Source organism: Procambarus clarkii, chromosome 44 (assembly GCF_040958095.1).
Source record: "Procambarus clarkii isolate CNS0578487 chromosome 44, FALCON_Pclarkii_2.0, whole genome shotgun sequence".
NCBI lineage: Eukaryota > Metazoa > Arthropoda > Malacostraca > Decapoda > Cambaridae > Procambarus > Procambarus clarkii.
Window position 1 is genome coordinate 16,219,177 of NC_091193.1, and position 22,804 is coordinate 16,241,980.

Here is a 22,804-nt window from a genome sequence, read left to right on the forward strand (position 1 = left end):
GATCCCGCCTTTCGAGCATCGGTTGTTTACAGCAATGACTATGGTCCTATTTCCCTATCATACCTAGTTTTAAAATTATGAATAGTATTTGCTTCCACAACCTGTTCCTTAACTGCATTCCATTTTCCCATTACTTTCACGCTAAAAGAAAACTTCTAACATCCCTGTGACTCATCTGAGTTTCCAGCTTCCACCAATATCCCCCTCGTTCTGTTACTATTCCGTGTGAACATTTCTTCTATGTCCACTCTGTCAATCCCCCTGAGTATTTTATACGTTCCTATCATGTCCCCCCTCTCCCTTCTTTCTAGTGTCGTAAGGCACAGTTCCCTCAGGCGCTCCTCATACCCCATCCCTCGTAACTCCGGGACGAGTCTCGTTGCAAACCTCTGAACCTTTTCCAGTTTCCTTATATGCTTCTTCAGATGTGGACTCCATGATGAGGCGGCATACTCTAAGACTGGCCTCACGTAGGCAGTGTAAAGCGCCCTAAATGCCTCCTTACTTAGGTTTCTGAATGATGTTCTAATTTTTACCAGTGTAGAGTACGCTGCTGTCGTTATCCTATTTATATGTGCCTCAGGAGATAGATTAGGTGTTACGTCCACGCCCAGGTCTCTTTCTCGCCTCGTCACAGGTAGGCAGTTTCCCTTCATTGTGTACTGTCCCTTTGGTGTCCTATCACCTAGTCCCATTTCCATAACTTTACATTTGCTCGTGTTGAACTCCACCTATTTGGGTGGGTGGAGTGGTGGGTTACCCATCCAAACTCCGAGCGTGTGTGTGTGTGTGTGTGTGTGTGTGTGTGTGTGTGTGTGTGTGTGTGTGTGTGTGTGTACTTACCTATTTGTGCTTGCGGGGGTTGAGAATTGGCTCTTTGGTCCCGTCTTTCAACTGTCAATCAACTGAAATACAGATTCTTAAGCCTACTGGGCTCTATCATATCTACATTTGAAACTGTGTATGGAGTCAGCCTCCACCACATCACTGCCTAATGTATTTCACCTTTTAACTACTCTGACACTGAAAATGTTCTGTCTAACAGTCCGTGTGGCCCCAGTGTGTGTGTATTCACCTCGTTGTGCTTGCGGGGGTTGAGTTCTGCTCATTCGTTTGCATGTAGGCTCCTCCTAACCACTCCACATACTTCGGTTACCTTGGTGTGTTGTGCAGACTCCTGTGTCAGGTTAGGTCTGCTGTGGTGGGTTTTGACGGGTTCCTTCGGCATGGATATCCTTCTTCCTTGTCGGGTCGTGGGTGCCGGGTTCTAAACCTGCTCGGACGAGGTGATCCTTGATGGACTTACCTCGCCTCCATGCAATCACTGGTGGATTTTGCGGGAAGTTCTCCCCAGAGGGGTGGTCACTTTAAGTCTCCCTCATCCAGGTTCATACGTCTGAGAGTTTCTGTTTTAGTTTCCCTGCAAGACCAGGAATGAACAGGGTAGGGAGGATCCATCCCCTATCCTCCAACCGTGGGGCGAGGGACCTGAGAAGTTGTTCTCTGGTCTTTCCGCGTTGTTTCTCTTGGGCGTGGTTCAGCGTTTCCTCGGAGTAACCTCTATGCCTAAACGTCTCCCATAGGTCGTCTAACTGGGGGTAGAGGGTTTCGTCCTTGCTGTTTATTCTTTCAAGGCGTAATCCTAGGGAGAAGGGTAATGATTTCTTTAGGGCTAGCGGATGGGTATAAATTGCTTATGAGAACATAAGAATGAAAGTAACTACAGAAGGCCTATTGGCCCATATTTTCTCTTGCTGCTTCTATGTTGGTTCGGGATCTTCAAGTGGGTAGAATATAGTTATGTGTTAATTGGCTGTTGATTGCTGGTGTTGACTTTTTGATGTGTAGGGCCTCGCTGATGTCGATTCTCCTGCTATCGCTGTATCTATCGATGAGTTCTGTGTTGCTTGATAAGATTTCTCAGGTGATGGTCTGGTTGTGAAAGGAGATTATATGTTCCTTGATGGAGCCCCTGTTGTTTGTGGATTGTTAATCGCCTGGAAAAAGACGTTCTTGTCTTGCCTATATACCGAGTTCCTTAGGGCTTACAGTCCCCAAGTGGGCATATGAAGGCATAGACGAGGTTGGTTTCCTTCAAGGCGTTCTGTTTGGTGTCTGGAGAGTTTTTCATGAGTAGGTTGGCCGTTTTTTTGGTTTTGAAGTAAATTGTCAATTGTACTTTCTGATTTGTGTCTGTTGAGATAACGTTCCTATTAATAATATCTTTCAGGACACTTTCCTCCTTTTTATGAGCCATCGAAAAGAAGTTCCTGTAAAACAGTCTAATAGGGGGTACAAGTGTTGTGCTAGTTGACTCTTCAGAGGTTGCATAGCGTTTCACCTTTCTTTTTATGAGGTCTTCAACATAACCGTTAGAGAAGCCATTGTTGACTAGGACCTGCCTTACTCTACAGAGTTCTTCATCGATTGCTTCCATCCTGAGCTGTGACTGAGAGCCCGGACGACATAAGCGTTGACAACACTCTCTGCTACCTTAAAAAAAACGCCGTGAACTGATGTGCGACTAAGAAGTTACCTGTTGACTATAACTCGCATGACAACAAATTTGATCCCAATATTACGCTGCAAATTTGTTCAGAGGAATAATGGCCCAATTTCTTTTAATCTTTCGATTTCAATCTATTCTTTATCGCCGGAAAACAGCACTAACAATACCTCCACATCTCTCCTTACTTCTCATGCTCGAAGTAACATCCTCCCTTATCTACTGACCTTCCATCTTATGTCCATAGTATCTATGTCTCTCTCTCTGCTTGTCACAAACTGTGACAAGCAGAGAGAGAGACATAGAACATCAATAACCAATCAACATGAAACTTCCCATTCCATTCCTTTCCCCTGTCTTCTTCCTTCCCCTTCTATCTCCTGATCCCCTCGCTCACAGCCTCCCTGACTCTCCCACGTGCCTCGTGCATATTCATAGCTCCCACGGAAACTGAGTTAGTGTTTTGTTCATACTCAGGCTGCCGACGTCTGCTATTAATTACACCAGTGTCAGCCCTCACTCCCACTAGTGGGACTGGGGACAAGGAGAGGGAGGGAGTGAGAGAAGGTGGGTGGAGGTGGTATGGCAGGTGGTAATGCAAGAGATTGTACGGAGGGGGCTAAGAGAGAGAGAGAGAGAGTGAGAGAGAGAGAGAGAGAGAGAGAGAGAGAGAGAGAGAGAGAGAGAGAGAGAGAGAGAGAGAGAGAGAGAGAGAGAGAGAGAGAGAGAGAGGGAGAGAGGGAGAGAGGGAGAGAGGGAGAGAGAGAGAGAGAGAGAGAGAGAGAGAGAGAGAGAGAGAGAGAGAGAGAGAGAGAGAGAGAGAGAGAGAGAGAGAGAGAGAGAGAGAGAGACAGAGAGAGAGAGAGAGAGAGAGAGAGAGAGAGAGAGAGAGAGAGAGAGAGTGAGGCTGATTACGAGAAACGAGTGAGTAAGGAGGAAGGATAAGAATGTTGAGGGGTAAAGATGAGAAAGAAGAGAGGAAGGTAAAAGGGGAAATGTGGAAAAGGTAAAAAAAATAGCAGGTAAAGGGGTATGTGGTAAGGGGAGAAAATCTAGATCTTCAACTAACCTCATAGAACTACAAGGCTTGTTAAGGAGGATTTGTCACTTGTAATCCCAGCCTGACCAGGTCTCGACTCTCCAGATGGTCTAATACTCTCTCCCTCCCTCTCTCTCTCTCTGTGCTATCTTCCCCATCATTTTCAATGGTACACATGTTAAGAATACATGTCTAGTATTTTTCCTCCTCTCCTGAACATTGTACCCCCAGTGTTGTGCCTCCTGTCTTAGGTGCTTAGGTGCATAAACTTAGGTGCATGTATGTGGTGTGTGTGTGTGTGTGTATTCACCTAGTTGTGTTTGCGAGGGTTGAACATTGTGCCTCCTGTCTGCATGATTCTGTTGTACATCTGCGTAAGTAATCAACTTAAGGTTGCAGCTTCTTCCAGCACCTAAAGTCAGATCTTGTCTGGGCATATTGCCTTAGCTGCGTCCAGCTCTCCTAGATGCCTCATTACAGCTTCACTTGCTGCTTACAAAATCTCCAACGCCACGTGGTTCGTCCGCCCTGTCCAAAAGCTATCTGATCCATGCTCTAATTTGAAAATATTTTTGAATCTTCTGTTGGGTATTTACATATTTCTTAATGACCCTCTTTTTTAATTCTGCGGCTTACGTTACACATATGAGCTATGGGATAATTTTATTAATTATAATATTTGAATTACCGAAAGCAGCACTATATTTTGGAAAACATTGAAAAAATTATTAGAGTTGTCATTAACCGTAAAGAAGATGTGTCGTGAAATTACCTATATATATATATATATATATATATATATATATATATATATATATATATATATATATATATATATATATATATATATATATATATATATATACACACACACACACACACATACACACACACACACACACACACATAATAGCCTTTATCCAGAATACTTAATTGCTAAACATTAATTTAATCTTTTACTCCAAATATATCTTTATCCTTTCTTTCATAGGCTCTAACCATTCATCATTCCTTGTGTCCCAAGAGAAGCAGCAGCAGCAGCAGCAGCCTGTCCAAGCTTGGAGCTCTACCACATACACTCATACAGGTGAGAATGATGGTGATCAGAAGTAGAACGTGACGTTTCTACTAAGTAGCATCATTAAATCCCTATTCACCTGCCTACCATCTGCTACCAGCATTCACCAATTCTCGGCAACGGAGGTAAGTTCTCTGTGGAGGAAATGCCCTCGAGGGCCGGTAAGCCCCCGAGAGACAAGATAGTTGAAGCCAGACATTTCATTTCTGACTAATTACACACATCTGTCCCTATTATGGGGCGTTTGTCTCTCTGTTTACAGCTTGTTTAATATAAGTGAAAACTTGGTTAATTTATATAAATTGCTAATGAATAATAATCTCACGTTCCATATAACACTGTGTAGAATCTCCTAAAGTTACACTGTTTACTCCCAAGTGGTTGAAAGCCAACCACTAACAACATTACCAGTCTCTGCTATAAATTATCTTGATTGCTGCCCTCGTGGACTGTTCCAGATGGACGTCAATATAAGAAAATCAACTAGTCGTACGGCACGTAACTGGAACAAAGAAAATCCAGATACACTTATTTTTAGTCCCCCCCACCAAAAAAAAATAAAAAAAAAAATAAAAGACCAGCAGTCACCATGCTCTAGATCTAGGCGAACAATATAAATAACACGGGTGTATATATATATATATATATATATATATATATATATATATATATATATATATATATATATATATATATATATATATATATACATATATATATATATATATATATATATACAGTACTTATCTTTCTTATCTGGTCTGTGAGGAGAAAAAATACAGTATACATCTTTAAAGGAACTATTAAAAGCACCTATTGCTATTTGTAATTAAGTTATTTATACAGTTAGGGGTCGGCACTCACAAGGGTCGACTATTTCGTCCACCGACGTGTTATGTAGAGAAGCACTTATGTGTTTGGAGAGAAAAGGGGAAAGCAATTAGCAGTAAAGCATACTGGCTGCACTTACATCTACGAAACTAAAACCAAACCAAGCCTAAGAAATCAAATAAAACCAAACCTAATGAATGCAAAACTAACTTTATCTATCCTTACCTATTGTATTCTAACCTACGTAAACAGCGAGCTTTTGCATAGAAAAATAAAGCGAAAACCCACGACCTGCTTGTCAGCCAGCCGTGTTTGTATTGGTCGAATATGATCACTTTACACACCATTCAAATAAACATAAGATGTTATCTTGAGGTTATCTTGAGATGATTTCGGGGGCTTTAGTGTCCCCGCGGCCCGGTCTTCGACCAGGCCTCCACCCCCAGGAAGCAGCCCGTGACAGCTGACTAACATCCAGGTACCTATTTTACTGCTAGGTAACAGGGGCAAAGGGTGAAAGAAACTCTGCCCATTCGTTTCTTCGCCGGCGCCCGGGATCGAACCCGGGACCACAGGATCACAAGTCCAGCGTGCTGTCCGCTCGGCCTGACCGGCTCCACTTGTAGATAAGATGCACTTATCTCTCGAAATTCTTGTTAATTATCATGACTAATGGTAAGGGGAGTGAAATTTAAAGAAAATCCACGAACTTAAACATAATTTATCTAATTTAATTAATTCTATTTACTGGACAAGAATGAATGTTGACGCTCCGAGTCTGTACTGGGAAAATAAGGTTGAAACCCGTTAATATTTCACGGCTTAATTTTGTGCATCGTTTCTCATTACTTTCAGGAATATGTATCGGCAATATTACCAGGGGGGGGAAAACCTATGTGACAATTGGGGATTATATTAAATTTCTATACAATGAGAATTTGAGCATTGTGTGGGCACGTGCGTGTATTGTTCACCTAGATGTGCTTGAGATGTCGAACGTCCACCTCTTGAAATGAATTATTTAACGCAATGATTAATCACTCGTTTTCTGAAGTGAGAAGCTGTCATACCTTTATTCTTTATTGTATTTAGATATATATATATATTATATATCCTAGATACTATCTAGTATATATATATATATATATATATATATATATATATATATATATATATATATATATATATATATATATACACACACGACACACTTCCATTAACGCACAAGTTATATGTAACTTAAAGCACTCAACCTCGTGAAGGATTCGAACCTTAGATAGCAGACCTGTTTTGCTATCTTATCTTTCTCTTAACTAATAGATGACCTTACCAGCACATTATAAATCTGCCGCACAACACTCCTGTATTTACATCAACGCTCGTAGACTATAAAAAAGGCAAAACAAATAAAAAACTAAAAAAAAAACAAGCAAAATGCTACAGAGGCAAATATCGAATCACAGGTGTCATTTGCCTCAGATATTAGTTCAAAATTGTTTTCATGTAAAAAGGGAGACAAAAGAGAGACAAAAATTTATTTAAAAAATGCTCGCCTGGTAAAAAAGAGCGAAAGGGCAAAAATGATGCTATGAAAGTATTTTGTTTTAAACGGCAGCCAAATAATAGATGTGAGATGGTCAGATAGTTTTATACATCGGAGAGGTTGGGGGCGGTGACAGACGGAGGTGTATTTGTATTAATACGTGAGGGTGTATATACTCACCTAGTTGTGCTTGCGGGGGTTGAGCTTTGGCTCTTTCGGCCCGCCTCTCAACCGTCAATCAACAGGTGTACAGATTCCTGAGCCTACTGGGCTCTATCATATCTAAATTTGAAACTGTGTATGGAGTCAGCCTCCACCACATCACTTCCTAGTGCATTCCATTTATTAACTACTCTGACATTGAAAAAAATTCTTTCTAACGTTTCTGTAACTCATCTGGGTACTAAGGTTTCCACCTGTGTCTCCTTGTTCGTGTCCCACCCGTGCTGAAGAGTTTGTCTTTGTCCACCATGTCAATTCCCATGAGAATTGCCCTCACACCCTCACAGAGTGTGTGTGTGTGTGTATGTATTCACCTAGTTGTGCTTGCGGGGGTTGAGCTCTGGCTCTTTGGTCCCGTCCTCTCAACTGTCAATCAACTAGTGAACACACTGTGGAGTGTGTGTGTGTGTGTGTCCGTATGCACGCGTGCGTGTATTCGTGAGCTGTGAGTGTAAATGAATAAATACGAATGAAGTATTGATGTTCAGGCATCCATAGTGGACATATTTTTAAATACTCAAAAGCCATGCAAGCTATTAAATAATATAGAAGCTTTATTCGTAAACAATTTACCCAAATTGCTACAACTCATTATACGGACAGATAAATAACCGGACGAACCTTATTAAAATTAAGCAAATGAAATGATTTCCATATAACCTAAAATATGAGACATATTGACAAAACATAACATATAATTAATGATGAAACAGAGACCAAATATTACCCTAAATTATAAAATATAAATAACATGAAATGAGAGTAATTTGCATAGCTAATGAATTACAAGAACAAACTTAATCTGTGTAAACACTATGCAAATTCAGGGACCTAGACTATGGAACTCACTCCCTAGTGAATTGAAAGAATTACAAGAACAATTTCTCTCAAACATATTTGTAAGGCATGATTCTGAAAAATGATTCGAATTTGCATACATCCTCAGCAAATTTAAAGGGCTAGCTTGGATCAATCTCACTTGACACACAGTGCTCTTATAACAGGGCAACCCGTTCTCGCACTTTCTTACAGTCAATATTGACTTATTAAATACGTGCATATGTGACTATACTAAACATACTAGTCTACCTTGAAAAGCTTCATAGAAAACACCGACCTTACCTAACCTTCTTAGTATGTTAAGATAAGCATCTTATTGCTTCGTAATTACAATTATTACTTAACCTATACCTATAATAGGTTAAGTAATATTATACCTATAATAGGTTAAGTAATATTATACCTATAATAGGTTAAGTAATAATTGTAATTACGAAGCAATAAGATGCATATCTTAACATACTAAGAAGGTTAGGTAAGGTCGGTCTTTTCTATGAAACTTTTCAAGGTAAACTAGTATGTTTAGTATGTCACATATGCACGTATTTAATAAGTCAATATTGACTATACGCTTCAGCTGGTCTGCTTCAGTTTACAAGTGATATTCGCTCCGGGATGAAACAGCTTCACCCTGGTGATGATATTTCACGTCTACACAGCGGGTAGCTGAGCTGGTCTGCTGCCACACCTGCCGCCCAGACCTGCCACCCAGACCCAATTTACCGTCGACACCCGATGCATAAATTGGCTATCATAAACTTAGGTGCATGTATGTGGTGTGTGTGTGTGTGTGTGTGTGTGTGTATTCACCTAGTTGTGTTTGCGAGGGTTGAGCTTTGCTCTTTCGGCCCGCCTCTCAACTGTCAATCAACTGTTTACTATTTTTTTTCTGCACGCTATCCACCAGGTTACGAGGCCCCTAGGAGTGTGTGTGTGTGTGTGTGAGTAATTACCTAAGTGTAGTTACAGGATGAAAGCTACGTTCGTGGCGTCCCGTCTTCCCAGTACTCTTTATCATATAACGCTTTCAAACTACTGACGGTTTTGGCCTCCACCACACTCTCACTTAACGTGTTCCAACCGTCTGTTTACAAATACAAAAATTCTACTATTTTTTCGCAACTTTTATTTCCTTTGCTTGAATCTGCGTCCTCTTGTTCACGAAGTTTCTGATTTCAGGCATCAGGCATTCGTCTTTGTGAATTTGGCAGATTCCTGTTATTATTTAGTAAGTGGTGATAATATCACGAATTTTTCTCCTCTCTTCTAGTTTTGGTATATTTAATGCCTCTAGCCTCTCCTCGTAACTCTTCTTGTTCAGTTCAGGAAGCCATTTTGTAGCATACCTTTGCACTTTTTCTCAGGTGATTGATGTGCTTCTTGAGATATGGGCACTACCATTGCTGCAAATTCCAATTTTGGTCTCACAAAAGTGATGAACAGTTTCTTTAGTATTTCACCATTCATGTAATTAATTAGCAAGTCTGAAGTTGGAAATGCATACGCTCCTCTCACAATATATGTATGTATTTAATATTTGCAGACTCGAGCTATTAGCGCTTGGACCCCGCCTATCTAACCAATCTATTTTTCCTCTATTATGTCTACTACTACATATATTTATCTAACACACAAACACACATACACAATCCACAGAAAGCAGGCCGAAGCAGCTGTCTAACTCCCAGGTACCTATTTACTGCTAGGTGAACAGAGGCACCAGGGTGAAATAAACTCATAAATAATAATAAAATAAACCAGCTTACTCGTGATGTTAGAGACTCCAAGCACCTGCTGCTGCACCTGTCTAATCTGCACCAGCTCACACACACACACACACACACACACACACACACGCGCGCGCGCGCGCGCAAACGATCACATTCCTATAGAACGACCTAAATAATCTTGAAGTTTGGTATGAGAATTAACTCCTGGAGTTCAATCCCCCACAAATGTAAAACAATAAAATTTGGGAGAGGAATGAGGAAGCTAGAAGGACAACACAATGGAAGAGGAAGCCAGGACACCACAGTGGAAGAGGAAGTCACCACAGTGGAAGTGGAAATAAAGTGAGAGGGGAAGACACTTACAGCAGTCAGATAAGGACAAGGACCTGAGGGTGGGCATGACCCAAGTCTAAACACAAGCGGGATACATAAACAGAAATTCTGCAAGTTTCTTAAGAAAGTCAAGTAAGTAATCAAGACCATTATACAGAGCACACGTCAGATGTGTTTTAGAATGTGCTGCACCAGCGTGGAATACCAAACTTATAGAGCATACACGCATACTCTCACACACTCTGATTAGCGCACGGAGAGTGAGGTATTTGTACCATCTTGTAGTGTTGATAGTGTGGTGGTTGTACCATCTTGTAGCGTTGGTAGTGTGGTGGTTGTACCATCTTGTAGCGTTGATAGTGTGGATGGTTGTACCATCTTGTAGCGTTGGTAGTGTGGTGGTTGTACCATCTTGTAGCGTGGGTAGTGTGGTGGTTGTACCATCTTGTAGCGTTGGTAGTGTGGTGGTTGTACCATCTTGTAGCGTTGATAGTGTGGTGGTTGTACCATCTTGTAGCGTTGGTAGTGTGGTGGTTGTACCATCTTGTAGCGTGGGTAGTGTGGTGGTTGTACCATCTTGTAGCGTTGGTAGTGTGGTGGTTGTACCATCTTGTAGCGTTGGTAGTGTGGTGGTTGTACCATCTTGTAGCGTTGGTAGTGTGGTGGTTGTACCATCTTGTAGCGTGGGTAGTGTGGTGGTTGTACCATCTTGTAGTGTTGGTAGTGTGGTGGTTGTACCATCTTGTAGCGTTGGTACTGTGGTGGTTGTACCATCTTGTAGCGTTGGTAGTGTGGTGGTTGTACCATCTTGTAGCGTTGGTAGTGTGGTGGTTGTACCATCTTGTAGCGTGGGTGGTGTGGTGGTTGTACCATCTTGTAGCGTTGGTAGTGTGGTGGTTGTACCATCTTGTAGCGTTGGTAGTGTGGTGGTTGTACCATCTTGTAGCGTTGGTAGTGTGGTGGTTGTGCCATCTTGTACCGTTGGTAGTGTGGTGGTTGTACCATCTTGTACCGTTGGTAGTGTGGTGGTTGAGCCATCTTGTAGCGTTGGTAGTGTGGTGGTTGTACCATCTTGTAGCATTGGTAGTGTGGTGGTTGTACCATCTTGTACCGTTGGTAGTGTGGTGGTTGAGCCATCTTGTAGCGTTGGTAGTGTGGTGGTTGTACCATCTTGTACCGTTGGTAGTGTGGTGGTTGTACCATCTTGTAGCGTTGGTGGTGTGGTGGTTGTAACCATCTTGTACCGTTGGTAGTGTGGTGGTTGTGCCATCTTGTAGCGTTGGTAGTGTGGTGGTTGTACCGTCTTGTACCGTTGGTATTGTGGTGGTTGTACCATCTTGTACCGTTGGTAGTGTGGTGGTTGTACCATCTTGCAGCGTAGGTAGTGTGGTGGTTGTACCATCTTGTAGCGTTGGTAGTGTGGTGGTTGTACCATCTTGTAGCGTTGGTAGTGTGGTGGTTGTACCATCTTGTACCGTTGGTAGTGTGGTGGTTGTACCATCTTGTAGCGTAGGTAGTGTGGTGGTTGTACCATCTTGTACCGTTGGTAGTGTGGTGGTTGTACCATCTTGTAGCTTTGGTAGTGTGGTGGTTGTACCATCTTGTACCGTTGGTAGTGTGGTGGTTGAGCCATCTTGTAGCGTTGGTAGTGTGGTGGTTGTACCATCTTGTAGCATTGGTAGTGTGGTGGTTGTACCATCCTTGTAGCGTTGGTATTTTGGTGGTTGTACCATCTTGTAGCGTTGGTGGTGTGGTGGTTGTACCATCTTGTAGCGTGGGTGGTGTGGTGGTTGTACCATCTTGTAGCGTGGGTAGTGTGGTGGTTGTACCATCTTGTAGCATTGGTAGTGTGGTGGTTGTACCATCTTGTAGCGTTGGTAGTGTGGTGGTTGCACCATCTTGTAACGTTGGTAGTGTGGTGGTTGTACCATCTTGTAGCGTTGGTAGTGTGGTGGTTGTACCATCTTGTAGAGTTGGTATTTTGGTGGTTGTACCATCTTGTAGTGTTGATAGTGTTGTGGTTGTACCATCTTGTAGCGCTGGTGGTGTGGTGGTTGTACCATCTTCTAGCGTGGGTGGTGTGGTGGTTGTACCATCTTGTAGTGTTGATAGTGTGGTGGTTGTACCATCTTGTAGCGTTGGCAGTGTGGTGGTTGTACCATCTTGTAGCGTGGTGGTTGTACCATCTTGTAGCGTTGGTAGTGTAGCGGTTGTACCATCTTGTAGCGTGGTGGTTGTACCATCTAATCGCGTGTGTGGCGTGGCATCAAACAATCACATAGCGCTTCGAGAGTGTATACAATTCCATATTAATATTCCAACCAAGCAACATGTATATGTACAGCTCAATATCTCATTTGTGATACAATGCCTATAGGCTACACACGACTTGACAAAACTAAATAAATATTTTACATTAGATGCACTTTGTAAATTCACGTGTTTACAAACACAAAAGAACTGCGAACTGCGCAATGACCTAAAAGAAGACAGAGGATATGAGCGTAAAAATGGATGTACACACCATGTAGTATAGACAACATAGGCGTATATATAGAGAGAGTTGATAGCCACTCCAAACATCTGAATATGAAGAAACGACAACGTTTCGATCCGTCCTGGAGCCAGGACGGATCGAAACGTCGTCGTTCCTACCTTTTCAGTTGTGTGGGAAGGGGGATCGACTCTTCAGCCACGTTAATATATATATATATATATATATATATATATATATATATATATATATATATATATATATATATATATATATATATATATATATATATATATATATATATATATATATATTTGGGGTACCACCACTGGTTTAATAAAAGGGACCCACATCCTCGAAGAAGAAAATAAATAGTGTTCAGAGAAAACCTTGTGGATTCTCACTGAATACTTTAATCTTTTCCTCTCCTACCACCCCTATTATTTTTTTTAATATTATATATATATATATATATATATATATATATATATATATATATATATATTGAGTCAGCCATGTGGCTCAGTATATGGCAGAGAACAGAGGCACGGAAATTGTACAGCGTATGACTGAGAGCGACAGAACATGAGCACCCGAGCGCACGTATGGCAGAGAACATGGTAGTATAAATTGCAAAGCATATAGAGGACATGGGCGTATAATTAATTACAAGGGGTATGGCTGATAACATGGTAGCGTATGAACATACGCAAATTAACTGCACGGCGTAAGTTAGAGAACGTGAGGGTATAAAATACACAATTTATATTATAGACTAAATATGGGTGTATAAATTACAGTGAATGGTACAGAACATCGCTGTATAAACAACACAGCGTGTGGTAGAGAACATGAGTGAACATGTTCACTCATGTTCCTTTGTTCATGGAACAAAGTTCACTCGCTGTTTTGGTTTGTTCAGCATTCCACGCTGAACAAACCAAACAGCGTAGACACTACAGAATCGCATCTGTTTTGCCTAAACTAGAAACGGACGAACCTAAGCAACCCACCCAACTTATCGAAGCCGGTGTATAGGAAACATCCAATATTACGATGCTATAATTGTTACTACTATGTCGCATATTAATTGGACTGATCGACTCCGTAAAGATATGCGACGTATTAGGCGAGAAACCGGTTTCAAATTAACTGCGCTGAAAATACATATGATTGATTGATTTGATTCGTAAGTGAGTTATGCAGATCACATTTGGGTGCTGTAGTGAACAGGTGTATCAGGTGTGAAAGTTTCCATCACAATTAAGAGTGTACAAAAGTACAGCATTCGGCAGGGATCTGTTGAGAGCTTTTAGACACTGAGCTGTAGTTTCCCTATCAAAACTCAGAGCATAAAACTACATTTCATCAAACAGAAAGCCATGCAGGAGTATAATTAACACATTCCTTTTAGTGCAGAAAAATACAAATTTTATATGGGAAAATAGTGTGTATGTTTATGCATGAAAAAGAGATTCGATATTGTGGAGAAATTTGCACATTTATGTAAGTATGGATATATTAATTTACATATGTATGAATATATGTCTGCATATATGCGAAGTATATTATTTACATATATATATATATATATACATATATATATATATATATATATATATATATATATATATATATATATATATATATATATATATATATATATATATTATACATACGCTAGCAATGCATATGACTGCATTGCTAGCAGAAGCAGATGCTGAACCCTGCAAATAAACTAGGTTAGTACAGAGAGAGAGAGAGAGAGAGAGAGAGAGAGAGAGAGAGAGAGAGAGAGAGAGAGAGAGAGAGAGAGAGAGAGAGAGAGAGAGAGAGAGAGAGAGAAGAGAGAGAGAGAGATAAGAGAGAGAGAGATAAAGAGAGAGATGGCTTCGTATTCTCACAGAGCTAAACGTCGTAATATTGACATAGCTCCGTCAACTCGAGTGAACACGATAAGAACGTGTATTTCTTTACCCCGCCCCCCCCTCTCCTCTGTAACGTGTACCTAAGCTAATCTCAAAAGACTATTTTATCGCTAGAGTCTTACTCCACTCGCTTACGCTTCTGAGACCCTGTTTTTTGTATAAACTGTGAAGGTAAAAAATTATTTGAATAATTCATGCACAGGAAATTTCCCGTTTGCGGCCCGTTTCTTACCTTGTCCTCGACCGCTTGTATTCTCAGAATTATATGTTCGTCTATATGCGTTTCTTTTATGGAAAGTGCGGTCCTTTCGCTATATGGCTTAAGTGAGAAGATGGGAGAGAGGATGGGTAGGGAAGAGAAAGAATGGGAAGGAAGTGGAAGGGCGGAGGGAAAGGAGGGAAAAAATGATGGAGTAAGGAAGGAAAGGTGAATGGAAGGGAGATTAAGGGAATAGTTAAAGGGTTTTGAGAGAGAGAGAGAGAGAGAGAGAGAGAGAGAGAGAGAGAGAGAGAGAGAGAGAGAGAGAGAGAGAGAGAGAGAGAGAGAGAGAGAGAGAGAGAGAGAAAATGGTTTGTATTATCTAGCCAGCAAGAGAGAGAGAGAGAGAGAGAGAGAGAGAGAGAGAGAGAGAGAGAGAGAGAGAGAGAGAGAGAGAGAGAGAGAGAGAGAGAGAGAGAGAGAGAGAGAAAATGGTTTGTATTATCTAGCCAGCAAGAGAGAGAGAGAGAGAGAGAGAGAGAGAGAGAGAGAGAGAGAGAGAGAAAATGGTTTGTATTATCTAGCCAGCAAGAGTTCGCAAGGCAGTCCCACTAAACAAGAGACTGCGTACATTCAGAAAGGAAAAATTATGTTTCGTAAAATGTTAATGTTAAGTGTCTCCTTAATACGCATCATACCATTCATACGATAATCATATAAATTCATACATAATCATATGCTATACTAGATTAACTCATATATTGCGAATGATATGGTAATGTATGAAAATATATCTTCAATCATTTCAAGTATTCATAAGCTGAAGGGTTAGTACATAATCATACGCTATATATAACCTTATCAATGATTACATAATCATCCCATGCCATAATCATATCATTCCATTCATAATCGTATTATTCAGAACATAACTCTGTCATCTGGTGATGAATAATTGCATCAATATAACCTATTACAAATGTTATATTAATCATACAACCTCACAAATTACGACATATCACACAGCATATAGATAGATGTCTGTAACAGTATGTCGCATATCACAAAATAAAAATACAATATAGCAAAATCTCTTTACTTTACGCAACATCCCACAAAATCTCGCTATGTCACACATGAAAATCTCATCCAATCAGACAATATAATTTGTAGGGGCAATGCATACGCCTAATTCTTCCCATCCGTAATTTTTCCAGTTCAAATCGAGGTTCAAATTCGCTTTAGATTAACTAGAATTAGATTCATAAATGGTGAAGCAGTTAATGCGATGAATGAACCAGTTAATGGAGATAAAAAGCGGTTGAGATAAAGCAGTTAATGTCGATGAAGCAGAAGATGGTGATGAATCAGGTAATGGATCAGCTGAAGAATATAATGGTGATGAATCGTTAATGGAAATAAGGGGGATTGGATGAAGCCTTCATTGAGTCTTCAATAACTGACTACTGAATTGATTTGAGTTAAAATGAATTGAAATACGAGTCCTCCGGTGATCAAATCAATACAATGTTTTCCACTCTACAATACCGAAATGTGTCCGTGGCGTAACTGGGATGACCTGCTCCGTACACGGACAAGCCACGTACAAGGACGAAGTACGTACAAGGACGAAGTACGTACAAGGACGAGCTACGTACAAGGACGAGCCACGTACTTCAACAAACGGTAGAGACGTGGCTGGACTTTGGTAAGAGGAAGTGGCAAATGGCTGCGCACTTTCTAAGTGGCAGACCAGTAGTTGTCTGAGGACGTGATCGCTTGTTGTTGCTGTTGTTAAAGATTCGCTACTTGGAACAAACAGTTCCAAGTAGCACGGGCTATGGTGAGCCCGTAGGTACTTGTGATCACTTGGTAATGGCGGCGTTTTTGTTTTGTTATTAACACATTTAGGTACATCTGCCTTTATGCAACTTACGGGCCCCCTTGATTATATTAAGGGGAGTACAGAGTAAAAAAGACTAGCTACGTGATGCTAAAAAATCATTCCCATCACACAGGATGGTTAGTTATACCCTCAGCACACACACACAACGTAACTGTCCCCATTTTACGCTTGTTAAACAACTTGTAATAATAAAGTTGTTACATCTTGTTATAACGTTTTTATGAGGTATTACAACGTTGTTGCAACTTGCTATATTGGTTGTTACAACTGTTAGGTGATAAATCTTGCTCGAATGTTGTAACAACGTCGTAGTTTCGGCATGTGTTTGGCGGGACAGAGGCATGTGATAAGTAGTCTGCGCTGGCAAACTCTGGGTGCATTATGAGGACATCTTCAAGTACGTTTTTTTTTTAATACATTAGGTACATCTGCATTAGTGCAGCTACCCTAGACTATATGAAGTGGAGTACAGTGTGTCAAAAAAGCTAACTAGGTGATGCTAAAAAATCCCCATCACACAGGATGGTTAGTCATACAGAGGCATGTGATAGGCAGTCTGCGTGACGAGATTAACTAGATGTAATTCTACGTAGTAACGAGCGACCCGTTCAGTCAAGCACTCTGTGAATTTCCTGGACCGTTACAGATTTCACGATTTGATAAGCGTTATATTTCAAATGTGTTTACTAGAAGTGCTTCGAATCTAGACCCGTTTTCCACCTACTGTACCTAAGCCGAAAATTTCAATATCTACCTTGGTGACCAGACCACACACAAGAAGGTGAAGGGACGACGACGTTTCGGTCCGTCCTGGACTATTCTCAAGTCGGACCATTCGTAATCGACTTGAGAATGGTCCAGGACGGACCGAAACGTCGTCGTCGTCCCTTCACCTTCTAGTGAGTGGTCTGGTCAACATACTTTAGCCACGTTATTGTGACTCCTCGCCTGCATCTACCTTGGTTATAACTTCACTATGAGCAATTGACGCCATTTGTCGTCAAAAGCGTCAATTACACGGTGCATTAATTGTATGAAGAGATTGAGGATGAAAGTTATCTGACTTACAGCTGACAGTGTAACATTAGAGGAAGTGGAGCAATAACCATAAAGCTTTGCTTCAATAATCACAAAATTTAATGCCTTGCATAGCTCGGCAAGATATATTCCGGGATGTACCTTAAATTATTGTGGACTCACCTTAATGCACCTCAAATACACCTTAATTAATTATTTGAATTCTATTGATTAATTGAATTGAATTCAATTAATCAACAATTGAATTATTAATTGAATTATTTGAGTGTAGCTCAATAATATCCTCAATTACAACCATTCCACTTGCACTATCTTCAACATCTAACTAAACAGATTGTAAATATGAGTGTTCAGGATATCTTTGTTTGAAGATGCTGTTCAGAACTTGTTCTGAACATGAACGGGAGTCATTGTTTCAACTCTACACTTCCAGTATCTGAAGCGCTACGCAGTAGTTCTGAACCATTAAAAGAGAGAGTTCCATGTAGTTATCAAAGCAGTCCGTTCTCTTAATTTGCCACTCCAAACCCTCCAAAAAAACAAAATAACCGACCTCCTAACCTAACCTAACCTAACCGACCTCCTAACCTAACCAGAAAATGATGTCTCTAAGGCAACACACACTTACAACTTTGTGAGCCATTACTGTTAATAGTAGGTTGCATTTGTAACGTTGGTTCCCATAATGTGAAAAAAACGCGACCTATTAAATGAGAGGACGGGTTGACCAAACACCATATGAAACTCATGCATACTGCAAACAAATCGCACTCTATGAAAACCTCTGAAAATGGCAGCTACCAAATTACAGTCTTGTATTTTAAATGTCTACCCAAGGTTTTTCCATGACATGGACAAGGCGTGTAGGCACCACGAACAAGAAGTATCCCTTGTACATCAACAGTCTTGTGGGAGTAAAGGGGGAGTTCTTGGCAAATATAAATAATAAACACACGTCATCTTCATCTTTCAAGCTTGATTTGAGATAAAATTGTTTAGCACAAATGTTTTCCATGTTACGGAAACTGCAAGTTGTTTCAAAGGTGCGAGCTTGCAACACTACAGTGTGATCCTGCAAGACCAAGATTAGGAGCCAGCAGCACCACGATGTGGAGCATGCTATACAACTGCATAAGCCTCTAACACCCATGAGTGACCCTCCAACATTACGACGCGACCCTGTAACACTGGTTAGGAGTCTGCAACACCACGGTGCAATCTTGCAACAACACAGTTAGGAGCCTACAACACCACGAAGAACAGCTTGCAACACCTAGTGAAAAGCCTGATACCTGATAAACGTGCAGCGCAATAAACAACTTGAAGATCAGTACATTCACCTTGATAAAAGCCAGAAGTGATGATGTCTAGCAACACGAAGACTTACACAATAATGAGACCTTGCAATACTTGTAAAACCCTACAGAACTGTGAGCCTGCAACACACTGACCCCAATACCGCTATAAGCGCTTAATGAAAGCTCCCAATTTAGAACACATTCTATACAATATACACAGTAATTCCGTTGTTTTGGACCTGTAGCACACAAACATCCTCAATATTATATGTTTACAAAACAAGACTTAGAGGCAAGTTTGCAGTTTACACTCTTATCGAGGGACGCGAACACTTGATTGAAGACAAAATGAGTGAGCCACCGTATCGACACTTTACTTCTCAAATATTAAATAGAAGTAAATTTACTATTTACTTCTACGTTTATCGTAAGTTAAGAATCCTCCACTGATGCTTCAGTCAGATCTTATCGAAGGCTGAGAATGTTTCATTGATGTTCCAGACTAACCTTGAAGGGTGATCATGATTCAAATTGACCCAAATAAGGACTTAAAATGCTCCAAACTCATTCTCACAATCACATACCTAAACACGCAAAACCCCCACTGACTCACAGACCGATTGAGTCACAAACCACAGACACCACACACCCACTAAGTCACAAAACCATAATCTTACAGACCCACAGACTTACATTCCCACAGACCACCACAGAGTCACATACTGGCTGGCCAGGAGATTCACAGCCACACAGACCCATAGATTTCCATATACACAGATACAGAGACTATGGCATGCTCTCCATTGCCCTAGACGCATTCATAAACGCGAATTTCAAGATAACCCCACTCGTGTACCTCAGTACTTTAAATATGTAATTTTATTAACTTTAAAAAAATCATAATAGCATCACTTCGATTGAAAAAGACTTCAGCTGTGTTTTGTTTCTAGCTCAAAATATGTATTGTGTTTACTAGAGAATTTCGCTGAATTCCAGCATATCAATATCCGTTATTTCCCCTAACTGTATAAAGCTGAGATGTAAAGGTAACTGAATATTATCTTTCAAGTGTTGACAGTGAACACTTCAAGCGACGAGAATGAACACTTATGCTCATCAACACCAACAGTGAATGATGGATTCACTGTTGAGTGAATCCATCTTGGATTGCGAGGTCATGGTAGTTCACGGTGACAATAAATTCTACTTGTATTGAAGAGAATTTATCATAACTTCAGAAGTTCATATAATGTTTGAACACTACAAAGTAGCAAAGTTATATGTCTGTCTCTCCAACTGTGTGTGTGTGTGTGTATATATATATATATATATATATATATATATATATATATATATATATATATATATATATATATATATATATATATATATATATATATATATATATCAATCTTTAAGCTGGAAACAAATATAAAGTTCAACATAAGCTTATAATACTGTAATTAAGGAGGTTCGAACTTAGTGATATAAGGATATGATTCACACCAAAGATGTTCCAAGACTGATAACGGTGAACTGTCTTCAGTGTCACTACCATCTCTGTCTTCACACCCTTATCCCTCTCTACTACCTTCCCTTCATTATTCTCTCGTTCCCTCCATCGATTGATTGATTGATAAAGATTAAGCCTCCCAAAAGATGGCACGGGCATGAATAGCCCGTAAGCGGTGGCTCTTTTGAGCCATTACCAGTATCAAGAGCTGATACTGGAGATCTGTGGAGGTGCGACTGCACCCTGCGTGACGGGAGATGTCTCCCGTTCAATGTGTCCAATTGATTGACGATTGATGAAGATTAAGCCACCCAAAAGGTGGCACGGTCCCTCCATCTCTCTTCTTCCTCTAATCTACACTCCTCTATCCCTATCCTCTCTTACTCAACCTATCTCTCCTCCATTTGTTTCTCGTTCCATCCGTCCACTCTCCATTTTTAAATACACCTTTCCAACGTTGTGAAGATTCCGTGGATTTAAGGCATCACGGCCCGGTCTCCTACCAAGCTTCTCTCTATTCGCCCACCCCCATTTTTCCCTATCCTCCCCGTCCTCCTTTCCCTCTACCCCCTCCCCATTCTCCTTCCCTTCCCGCGCCCACCCATCCCCCACGCCACAAAACAGAGCAACAACGCGCCCCGCACGTGTGATTTGGTTCTGATGATCTGCCGGACGCACATCAAACGAATTTACCCCCGAGAGCCAAGCGGGGATAAGCCGGCAGTGAACCAGGCCCGCCAGCAGAGAGGAGATTAGCCCAATCTATCCCAACTCTTGATTGGTTACGGTCAGCCTGACTTAATCCTCGCTTTGACAAACCTGCAAGATAAAAAAAAAAAACGGATTTTTTTTCCCCAAGCGAAAACGTTAAAGATTTGAAAAACATTTTGCTAAAACATTGCATTTTGTGGCGTTTTTGAACTGGAACAAATAGTAACGCTGACAAAATAAGGCAAATTTCTTAAAAATACAATCATACAATTTATCCCCATGTATTCCTTCCAGTTTCCATATAGAACGATGACTCCACTTTTAAGAGCCAACTCCCCTAACAATCGGGATATGGGACGTGAACTTAAAAAAAATAAAACTGCAATCCCCAGCTTGCGCCACAGCGATCGTCCCCATCACCAAGGGAGACTTTATTGTCTTTGTCTGTCACCGTAAAAAACACCTCACTCTATCTCCCAACGTTTACACTAAATGTGTGAACTTCTGTTGTTTTACTTGTATTTAGTTCACGAAGATGCAATAATCATTTGATGTACGTCCAGAGACAAAAATCGATCAACACTCCACCCCGAAATTATGTGTTCCGGTGGAGTGAGTATGAGAAGTGTGGGTTCAAAGGGATTGGGTCCGAAAAGCGTGGGTGCGTAACGTGTATTCAGTCATACTAACCAGCACTGTAGCAATACTTTTGTTCGACTGAGAAAATGAAGTTGATGGGGGCTAGAGGGGGTGAAGTGGGGAGCAGGGGTGGATTGGGGAAAGGGAGGTGGATTGAGCAGATGGGGGTGGAGTGAGTGAATGAGTAGGGGGGAAGGGGGGAGCAGGGGTGAAGAGGAGAGAAAGGATTAATGGATCTTGAGAATGGTCCAATCGACTTGAGAATGGTCCAGGACGGACCGAAACGTCGTCGTCCCTTCACCTTCTAGTGTGTGGTCTGGTTAACATTAATGGAAGATGTCACAGCGAGACACTCTATACAGGAACAGGAGCAGAAGAGCCCTGATGCGTCAACCAAGTCAAAACAGTCAGCTCTCAACAGCCGCAATTATCCAACTTTACAGAGAATTAGAACTACCAGAGAAAGTTCCAAATTTTTCTTTTCTGTCTGTCGTTACGCAGTGGAACATTAGGCTTTTGCCTCTTGTGTGTGTCTGTATGTGGGCATGTATTCACCTAGTTGTGTTTGCGGGGGTTGAGCTTTGCTCTTTCGGCCCGCCTCTCAACTGTCAATGAACTGTTTACTAACTACTTTTTTCCCACACCACACACACACACCCCAGGAAGCAGCCCGTGACAGCTGATAAACTCCCAGGTACCTATTTACTGCTAGGTAACAGAGGCATTCAGGGTGAAAGAAACTTTGCCCATTTGTTTCTGCCTGGTGCGGGAATCCAACCCGCGCCACAGAATTAGGAGTGCTGCGCGCTATCCACCAGGCCCCCTGGAGTGTGTGTGTGTGTGTGTGTGTGTGTGTGTGTGTGTGTGTGTGTGTGTGTGTGTGTGTGTGTGTGTGTGTGTGTGGAATGACTTCCCCCCATTCAACATGTTATTCCGTAGGGTGAGAGACAGAAACA

At 41.1% G+C, this 22,804-nt stretch overlaps 1 protein-coding gene across 1 annotated transcript; it reads right to left on the minus strand.

Annotated features, from left to right (window-relative positions):
• Positions 1-10,198: 10,198 nt before the first annotated feature.
• Positions 10,199-11,755, minus strand: LOC138350153 (uncharacterized). Its single transcript, XM_069300475.1, has one exon. The coding sequence runs from the start codon at positions 11,753-11,755 to the stop codon at positions 10,199-10,201; it is 1,557 nt and encodes a 518-aa protein (XP_069156576.1).
• Positions 11,756-22,804: the final 11,049 nt, after the last annotated feature.